General features: G+C 43.0%; 4 protein-coding genes across 4 annotated transcripts in view; 2 read left to right on the forward strand and 2 right to left on the reverse strand.

Moving 5' to 3' along the window:
• SARC_07140 (hypothetical protein) overlaps positions 1-3,774 on the reverse strand; it is an 8,625-nt gene extending 4,851 nt beyond the window's left edge. Inside the window, exons 1-8 of the mRNA XM_014298925.1 lie at positions 3,623-3,774; positions 3,249-3,394; positions 2,599-2,697; positions 1,855-1,938; positions 1,504-1,606; positions 955-1,088; positions 551-644; positions 152-184 (exon numbers count right to left, since the gene is read on the reverse strand). Of these exons, the coding sequence (XP_014154400.1) occupies positions 152-184; positions 551-644; positions 955-1,088; positions 1,504-1,606; positions 1,855-1,938; positions 2,599-2,697; positions 3,249-3,394; positions 3,623-3,680 (751 nt within the window). The 5' untranslated portion in view covers positions 3,681-3,774. The remainder of the gene's footprint in view (positions 1-151; positions 185-550; positions 645-954; positions 1,089-1,503; positions 1,607-1,854; positions 1,939-2,598; positions 2,698-3,248; positions 3,395-3,622) is intronic.
• A 360-nt stretch (positions 3,775-4,134) lies between these two features.
• Positions 4,135-5,358, forward strand: SARC_07141 (hypothetical protein; the record flags this gene model as incomplete). The annotated part of the gene is made up of 4 exons (XM_014298926.1): positions 4,135-4,359; positions 4,638-4,786; positions 4,951-5,013; positions 5,247-5,358. The coding sequence occupies 4 exons, from the start codon at positions 4,135-4,137 to the stop codon at positions 5,356-5,358; spliced, it is 549 nt and encodes a 182-aa protein (XP_014154401.1).
• A 299-nt stretch (positions 5,359-5,657) lies between these two features.
• On the reverse strand, positions 5,658-9,063 carry SARC_07142 (hypothetical protein). Its single transcript, XM_014298927.1, has 2 exons — positions 7,538-9,063; positions 5,658-7,100 (listed from the first exon to the last, which is right to left on the reverse strand). Exons 1-2 carry the CDS (start codon positions 8,841-8,843, stop codon positions 6,895-6,897), a joined length of 1,512 nt encoding a protein of 503 aa, XP_014154402.1. The 5' UTR covers positions 8,844-9,063; the 3' UTR covers positions 5,658-6,894.
• A 739-nt stretch (positions 9,064-9,802) lies between these two features.
• The window catches only part of SARC_07143 (hypothetical protein), a gene marked incomplete at its 5' end in the record, with an annotated part of 2,124 nt that continues 1,876 nt past the window's right edge, over positions 9,803-10,050 (forward strand). The window contains one exon of the mRNA XM_014298928.1: positions 9,803-9,876. Within this exon, the coding sequence (XP_014154403.1) occupies positions 9,803-9,876 (74 nt within the window). The remainder of the gene's footprint in view (positions 9,877-10,050) is intronic.

The raw sequence follows: 10,050 nt of genomic DNA on the forward strand, positions 1-10,050 counted from the left end.
ATATATATTATGTTTGTATCAGTCACAAATTCTTTAATGTAGTGTGAGGAGCCTAAGGGAACGACGAAACGAGAGAGCGCTGTATTCTGTTTATTCACTTCACTTGGATAATAACTTCTAAAGTGCTGTGATGTTAGCAAGTTATACTTACCATGATCCGACGCGCTAGGATCCGCCCCATACTCTGTATAGTAAAATATATGTAGAAATGGGAGTTGTTACGTACGTTCGAAATGAATGTAAAATAAAGTATATACGGTAACGTTCCGATATTTTGAGACGATGATTTTCGATCTTTTGTAGATATGCGCAGATAAGCCTGGCAGAGGCACGCTACAAATTCATCTGGCCTAAAACGATTAGATACCTTTGCCACGCGATAAAAGATTGAGAAATCTGCAATATAGGCCGGATGGAATCTACATAGAGCAACCATCGCACAAAAAAAAATGCCCAATGCTAGTAGACGACTCAGATGTTTTGATCGTCTATTCGAGAGCATTGAATGTGCAGTCGAGATATGATTGGTGCATAGGGCCGTTGATTTTACCTACTAGATGTTTGACACACTCCGAATGCCCGTGATATGCTGCCCAGTGCAACGGAGTTTGCCCGTCTTTCTCTCTGACAGAAGTAGAAGCTCCCTGATTTCGAGAGCGAAGCGAAATATACCAAGCATGAGATTTTCAGTCAATTATATCCGGGTGGCTGATATACCTAACGATCCCTATGCCTTCGAATGTATCCTAGAACTTGGTGAATAACCAATAGAAATACCGCGATACAGGGATTGCATCGCACATTGAATGGACTGAATTCGAGTCAAACTGTGACGATACCGATGGTTCAACCACACTATACGCAAGATAAACACTGCCATGATACACGTTTGAGAATTAACACTAATAAAAACTCCAAATAGGTCAGAGCAACTTGTATAAGAGACAAACAAACCTTTTGCAATAGAAATAATGTCGTCTCTACCCTCCCTCTGCCTGCTGCATCATGAAGCGCAGTTTCGTGATCGTCATCCTCGGCATCTATATCTGCGCCATGGTTGAGTAGAAGCAAGGAGCACTTGGTGTGCCCTGCAGGTATTTAGAACTATTTGTTATTGATAGCCACACAACAGATATAATAGTATTACGCAAGCCTCAGAGGTGTATGTACAACATTTTAGGTCCTGCTTTCTCGCCTGAATGAGGTGTATTCAGGCCTGCCCCGCTAGTGTACAAACCAGGTGTGTCGTAAGACTAGTCTCCCAGGGATAGTGAAAAGCTCCGAATTCCTCGCAAGTAGAAATAATGAGTACAAAATTTGGAGACAGCTATAGGCGAAAACTGTACCACAAAAAGATTTTTGCAGGAACAAATGAAAAGAACCATCACAGCAGTCTCAGCAACAACCTTTGCAACACGATTTTCATTCAGACATATATACTCGTCTATATGAGCCGACGCATGCTCACACATAAGCGTGCTCATAAGAGATAGTACAACTCACCTTTATTGCACGCCCAGTGAAGTGGCTGCTCCCCTCGTTTTTGCCTGGCATTTGGGTCCGCACCCGCTTGTAGAAGTAGCTGTAAGCACTCGAACTGTCCTTTCTGAAGATGGGATGGGTAGGACAGCTATCAGTATCACTTCGAATTATGTATTCCTGGGGACGTTACCGATCAAGAAAAGATGATCTACTTTTACAATTAACCATTCTGTATTAAAGGTTAAAATTTCGTGCGACGTCTACCGCTAAGTGTATATTTCATCCGATATTAAAGTAATAAAACGTGTCTCACGAGGCTCACAAAACTGCATCGATCACTGTACAGATTAAGTCAATCGAGGTATTCACTACCTGAGCCCCGTCCATGAGGGGCGTTTCCCAGTTGTGGTCGCGCGCATCCACCTTAGCGCCTTGCACTAAAAGATAGCTGACTACCTGTGAGAGGGGTATGCATGGCAGGGTTATAAAGGGGCCTGTCTGCTAGCTTTGGTGAAGTACACGTGTTGTTATACGTTCATAAGCAATCTATAGTAGGACACGTATGGTTGCTATGTGAATTGGCCCACTACTGCAATCGTTGAAACTGCATATCACAACCATGCAACAATGCAATCGACAAATAATTATGCAATCTTGCAATTTAGCAAGGGATCGTGGGGTTCACAAAAATAAGCATATATTATCAACCTTTCGAGCCGTAAGTAAAACACCTGTATACTCGCGAAAGAAATCACATGTTCATAACTTATTAAACCTAATCGATGTCAGTACCGCGTGCACATACAAACAATGACCGGATGAGCAAACGTCACTGTTATCAAGATTGAGGATGCAGACATTATATAGCTCGTGCGTGGATCAGCACATACTGCCGAGATGGGCTTTAGAATTTTAAAATATATACAACTCATAGAGAGAGATACAAAATTTGAAACTGTATGATCACGTGCGCTCTCTACTGACTGATCACTTTTCATCATCCCACGGCCAACCCCTAGTGTGAAACTAAGTTTAACCCTATCAACACGAGACAAGTCTCAAAGCTTCACAAATTGTAGTAGGGCCATCAGACATTATTTCCAGTAGCAAACTTGCCTTATGGTACCCATTAGCAGCTGCTGAATGCAATGGCGTTCCTCCAGTTTTTCTATTTGCCGGGCAGAGAGTTGCCACGTTCACATTTGCGTAGTGTATCTAGGTTGGATTGAAGTTTTAGCTGAATCAGATGATCTCGCTTTCTGATGGTCATTAAAAATATGCTGCGATGATGAACGTTAAATCGGATGCTACGTTGCCCCATTCATATATATGTAATGAATTTCTGCTTTGTGATACAATTTTCTGATATGCGTGCTGGCAATACCAACCGATCATTCGAGCACAAACCAAACATGTTTGCGTATATCTTTTGCTTTGAGAAAGAAGGATTCAACACCATGTTTCGTATTCCATGATGATAGCAGAATCCCCACACCACTGTATGTTCATCGAATGCAACCGATGAACACGCAGATGAGATTGACTATGAACTGAAAAACTCATACGGAACAGAAATCCGATGTTTACTCCGCTACATCATCATTCAGCGTCTATTTTTGTCTTTGTCTAGTAGAAGAAATTAGAAATCAAAAAGAGATATTCGCTATGCTATGCACAATACCATACATTCGTATCAACTGACACGTATTTTGAGTTCATATAAACAGGTGCTTGTTTTGCGCTTCAGTTGCGCTATATAGTCCTACCTCCACCAAGGCTTGAACTGCTTCCAAATGACCATGCTGAGAAGTAACATGTAGCATAGTACGATTTCGTCGCGAAGGACCGAATTCGATCTTTGAATTGACTCCGATTCCCGCATTTATGAATCTTCTTATGCAATTGAGATGCCCTGGACGAAAGCCATTGAATAATAGTCAGTGTGTGATCTCCTAAATGCAACCAAAGTATCTGCTGTGGATTTTTATATATAACCTGAATGATTCAAATCGTGAATGAGAAGAATTAAAGGGTGGGTGCACTAAAGTGAAGTTCAATCGAGCTACACAATTTAACGATGGCTCTAGAGGAGCTTGCAATCCTGTTTGGCCTTGTGACGCCTCTATCTATATGAATGTACCTTTTTCGCACGCTATTAGCGCTGTATCACAGCAATCAGTCCTCTCGAACGTGAACATGATGTCTCCGATCACAAGATCATGTAGATACAACGCTATTAAGGTCTCATTGTCGATGCGTGCTTGCAGCTGTTGAACAAATGTTGAATAAATGGAGATGAGTCTTTAAAGGGCCAAGTAATTTAAAAACGAGGTATTTACAACTTATGGCTTTTATTTTTCAAAATTTGGGTTCCATGACCGTTACATCGGCCTTTTTGATTGAGTCTAAAAACAACCAATGGCTATGAATTACGCAGGTTTTATTTATTATTTATTTATTTTTTATCGTCAGAAGTTGTAGCCAGTTTCGAATGCCGGGTGCAATGACGCAAATCGCAATACTGTATGCAACTTTCAAGGGACGTATTTGTACATAGTTTTCTGTGTTCTGGAAGGCTATGATAAATTTAATAATAATAAATAAGATACGGTACATACAATCATACTCACTATTATACTATGGCCTTCCACGATGTGCCTCTTCCACTGGGTGTACACCTGCTGCTGTGAATCAGAAGACGAGCGCAACTTCGAGGCCCGTAACTCAGCACGCCATCGTTATCGTAGACACAACCACGAACGAAGTGGGCTGTTGCGACATCATGGCGAGAACGCAGGGCATGCACACCAACAAACGCAGCCAGATGCCCACATGGAAACAATTGGCCAGGGAAGGAACTATCTCTCGGGAAGGGAGGTATGGGGCTTCAGTCTGTTGCGATTGTATCGTTAGTCTTATCTACGTCAAACGTAAAGCATGATCAGCGCCTTTTTTGACACCGGTGAGATACACTTGGTCCACTATTTGATGTTGAATAAGCTGTGCCTGAAGAGAAAAATGCAGTACATGCAATCGAGTATTCAGTGCCGACTCTGATTCGTTCCATCTCTTCTTTGTGTGATCTGAGCACACTAGCAGCTTTACTTGTCTAATATAATTGTGTTGCACTTTCTTTGCTTTCTTCATCTTGGTAGTTAGGCCAATTTCAAGATGCCACCTTGACAGAGGCGCAACTTATGCGAAACGTTCAACTGCTTTGCATGAGAGAGCCTTTGCTACAGAATCAAACGAAATGGGGATCGATAAGCCATATATCGGGATCGGAGCCTGCAACAGAGCTCGAGTATGTTTGTTTCTTTTGCTCTAAATGTTCTGGTTGAACACTTCGGGGTTTTTCCCTTACCTTTGAAAAGAATATTAATTGAAGGCTGTATTCGCAAACTGTCGCGGCAGAAATTATATATCCTGGCAGTCTTGTTAATCGCATTCTTTACAATCTCTACCAAGGTGTGCAATCTGCTTGGAGCCCTACCAGAAAAATGATGTGATACAATACCTTCCCTGTTTTCAGTAAGTGTCCCACGACACGATAGCTTGTGAGTCGACGCAGGTTCCCTGGAGTTTACAATGGTCTTTATTGCTGCCTATGTTGATACCATTTATAGTTTTGTAGCCAACTCATTTTTGCATCTTCGTGCGCAAATAAGTAACTTGCAGAGAAGAATATTGGTCCGGTTATTATCTACTTGCAATAGTGCAGCTTTTCTTGAAACGATGGTAAATTGAAACTTACTTTGCTGCAGTTATTTTCATGCCGATTGTATCGATAACTGGTTCAGCAAGTCCCTGACATGTCCGCTGTGTCTGATTGAGCTATCTCCAAGCATGATGTTGAACCCGAATATTCCAAGCTGAGAAGCTATTTATGCTGACCAGGTGTGTGTGTCCGTCACCACCCGATTCTCTCCGTCTGCGAGAGAATCGCAGCAGATATACGGTACACACCACTATTGCTTCTTCTGGTTTAATATTTCGCTTTGTTCACCTGGACAATGTCACCAATGTGCAAGAGCAAAAAGTGCAGGTCAAGATTGCGCCGGAAACGTGTCACTGTGAATACGGAAGTACGTTTGAATGCGAAAAGGAATAAATGTACAGTTGGGTGTTCGTGATAAATTGTTGAATTGCAATCAAAACAAATTAAGACTCTGTTATGGCTTTCAAATTTTTCACTTTTAATTGGATTCTTTTGTCTTTTCAGTCTCTCTACTAAGCCTTTCTGACCCCACAGATGTCTCTAAAGAGTGAGTCGATCATGTACATGTGTTCGCACCGCCACAGTCACGGCGCGTTATATTTTTATTCCTCTCCATACACTGATCCTCTGCGAATAATATTTCTATTTATGTGACAAGAATAATTATATTGCTCCGTTTGTCGACATCAATTTTCTATTGTTGTGCTGTATTTTGTTCTTCGAACTTTATGCTTGGAAAGTGCTGATAAGCACCGGGCCGATAATTCGCTCTTACGTCATACGTAGACACGCGCTATACAAATTCGTGGTATACTATAAGTGGCTTCAACACCTCGCGCTTACAAGCACGTGTCAACTCAACGACTTGCACAGCTGGTGACTACACACAACACGACACGATTCTTTCCATACCTTATCAATAACCATCTACTCTCGATAGTATCTTGTGCATACAGCTCTTTGCACGTGCAAGAACGTCAACCGTACCTGTGGAATGCTGGGAAGCACTCAGCGCCTAAAAGCACCCGGAGGAAACGATCGCGCAATCGCTCCGGCGTATCCAAATGGTTGTTAAAATTTAGAAGCAGCGTTAATTTGAAGCAAAAACGTTATAAATTATCAAAATGTCAAGGTGGTCAGTCACAAGTTAAGGCGTCGTCATAGTCTTAGTTCTCTGGTAGGCCGTCCTGTTGTTTTCGTTGGCGAGTGCGACGACTTTTGGCCATAGAATGTGTGCCAGTAAATCAGTATTTCGTAGTTCCTTGACGCTGGCACAAGTTGACTGGTGGGCCTGTATCTGATATGACGTCTAATTGAAGCAAGCAGTCACGCTTACGCATTCAGGGCCTTGCATTAGAATCCTAGATGACATTTATACTGCAATAGATGCACTATATTGTATGGAATTAGATCCACTTCGATTACAAACAATAAGATCAACGCGCACGAAGACAAATACGCGCGCACACAGGCACTTAACAAAACTTACATCATAGCAGACTAATTTCACGTAGCTCAAAAATGTCTAGCTTAACCACTATACACACATGTTTTCACCTCCAGACCAAACCAGTAGGTGATGTATACTAACACTCCACGTTGCAGTACATAATAAAAATAATGTGAACTCATGTACACCACGGCGCAGCACAGCACACTGCCGCCTTCCCCCCACCACAACACCCGCGTTGTCTTTATCGCAGCATGAGCATGCCTCGGTGCGAACTTCGCGTCGACCCACCCGAAGACTTGAGCGCCAACGGTTTACCTCCCAACCGAGAGCGCGACGAAGAATCGGCTGCGAAACACTTCCAGAAGCGAAGCGTCTCGTCCCCAGCCGCACTGACCACCGTTTGGCCGTCGGGTGACATGGCTGTGTGTAGCACGCGCGAGGTGTGGCCTGTGTGGCGAATAGAATGTGAGCGACAAGTTGAAGTAGAGCCATGAAGTATTTTAGTGTTTACAAGAGCCCAAAGCAGTGCACCACTTTATAGGTAGGAATAGAACTGGCAATATGGCACATAGCTAAATGGACGAGGAGCGAGGAGCACAGACTGACAAGTAGATTTGGAGAAGCTGCATGTGGAATATTGAGCTATGCAGTAGACTTTTGAAGAGATGAAATGACAGATAATGAAGCAAAACACTTGTGGTGACCGGCGAACGGGCGTGGTGCAGATAGTAAAAAATATCACATAAGTATGATTTGGAGAAGAAGGAAAAATATACTAACTGCACACCACGCACAGTTCAGAAGCATCGCACTTGATAGCACAAAGCGGTTTACAATCACGACCCAACATAGTGGCATCAAACCACTAATTATACACTACATACCCGACAGTTCAGCAACTTTGGCCAGGCTAGGGTACTTCCAAATGCACAATTGGTTCTGAGAAAACCCATGCGACGAAACCAGTTCCCTGTGTGTCTTGGACCACAGCAACGAGCAAACCTGTGACTTCGTATCGATAGAGTTCGTCTGCACACCCGATGCACTGTTCCAGAACCTGATATGTCGATCTGCGGTTCCACCTCCACTCGCTAATAGCTTAGATTGCCACGGACACCAAGCAAGAGCTTTCACGGCCGCCTGATGGTCTGTGAGTTGGTACTGAGGTGTCTCTGTGCTTGCGTTGATGTCCCAAATGTTCAGTATATTGTCATTACCACCGCTGGCCAGTTGGGTGCCGTCCGGACTCCAGGCCAAGCCACACACCTCCTGTGCGTGCCCGTGCATCTGTGATTGAATGTGGTTCTGCACACGCACGTCGCTGTTGTGTATCACACCGCTGCGCGACCCTGAGCTCAGCATGTGCTTGTTCCATGAAAGAGAGCCTACAAGTGAAGAATGCCCCTTCATGGTACGAAGTCTTTTAACGTTTTCAGCATCCCAAAGCATCACCTCCCCGTCGTCGTTGCCCACAGCCAACACATTCCCCTGTGGCATCCATTGCACAGACGATACGTAGTTGTTGACGTCTGGCAAATCCAGGAGTTTGGTTATATCGGAGGTATCTGCGTTCCAAAGATACACAGTTGGGCCCAATGCAACTGCCAGTGTATTCTGTGTATCATGCCATGACAACAGGTTCAAATAGTAATCGTCCCGAAGCTCGGGTGCATCTAGGATCCGATCGGCTGTGGTGGGTATGACACGGGTCTGTTTCTTGGGTCTTATCGTCTGCTTGTTCTGGCTGTACAATACTTTGAGGTTGTTTATATAGCCCTCAGGAGGTGCCGGTGCCTTGTGTTTGAATGCCAACACCTTGGCCTCCGGACACGTTGACAGCGCTCCCTTCAGTGCGTTTTGATACTCGGCTGTGTTGGGTGAAACGGCTCCTTTTTCTTGATCCTGGTTTTCTTGGTGGCAAGTGAGAGAGAAGTGTGAATTCTCTATGTCCACACCTTTTCTAGACGGAATGAATCGGTCTCCTCCGGCGGTAATGGGTTGTACGTGTGAGGGCGTACGTCTAAGTGTTTTGGAAGGCGTGCGCCTAAGAGCCTTGGAAGGCGTGCGGTCAACGGGTGTGTTCGGTATATTGTTGGTGTTAGTACTGTTGTTTAGTTCACAGCTGGGTAGCGCCGTGGAGTTTGCCTGACTGCGTGGCACATATTGGCTGTTGTAGTTGACACTGACCATCTTTTCACTAGCAATATGCTGTACTGTATATGCGATTGTCGTATTGTAAATGATAATCTATCGTAAAATGGAATCTTCTTTTCTTTGCTCTGTGTTGAGTTCTGAAAATTTGTGTATTGCGATGATCATACACAGTTGACAGCAGCTCAGTTGCGATTTACCTTACACGATATATCGCAATTTACAAGTGTACTTACACAAGTGCACGTACTTGATTATGAGGAAGCGAGTAGTTCTGACAAAGATGTGCTGTGTATTTATCGCACATTTGCAGATAGTAGAAAATACCAAAGAGAGGAAAATAAGAATTTAAAATACATACAACCCTCGGGTCCCCGAAGCACTCACTCACCACTGTCACCAGTCAATATCTGCCTAAAGAAGTATGTAAAATTTTATAATATTCTCTCTATGAATATCATGATGCACTTGTATTTACAGTACATATGTATTTATGTATGTATACACAGCCAGGTTCACACAATGATGGGTATGATTTAGAGTGAAAGTAGAACTACTCAACCCATTCTGATTGGTTAGATTTAATTGGGCGGAATCAACCCATTCGCAATCGGCATACAGTACTTTTACCTACTCTTTGTGTGTATTTACGTTTTTGCCTTTTTTTGTACACGACTTCCTCTCGCGCACAGCTGCCATAGCATCCCTACACGGCTCACCACTGTCACCAGTGAACATTGACGCAAAAGCTACTACGTTCTACTAACGTAAAAAATAAACTCTTTCACACTCTCAACAATTATTTACACCCAGTTGGAATAAATAGAACCCCGATTACCGATACGTTTAAAATACTATTTTTAAAACGCAAAATAAAACGTTACATAAATATGTAAATAGTAACTTTACGTGATAGTGATTGGAACTTTCGAGTTTCTACCGGTACTACTGTTATTTTAAAATAGTGGTGTAGTTTCTTCTTTGCATTCATTCCACAACAATGGAATGCGTTGATAGTAACATTACAAATACGCCGGCAGCGGGGGAGGGCGCCAATGCAGTTGTAGAAGAGGTAAGTTCGACGTCAGCAAGTGGATTCAACAGAATAGGTATCGATATTTAATCCCTTCTGAACGCCCAATTTGTTCCTAAATATATTAAAAACAGGCTCTACTTCACCAACGTAAGAGAACAACGAATTTATATCGATCAAGGCCTACTTTGTTCCTATATATATATATATATA

Source organism: Sphaeroforma arctica (genome assembly GCF_001186125.1).
Source record: "Sphaeroforma arctica JP610 unplaced genomic scaffold supercont1.546, whole genome shotgun sequence".
Classification (NCBI taxonomy): Eukaryota; class Ichthyosporea; order Ichthyophonida; genus Sphaeroforma; species Sphaeroforma arctica.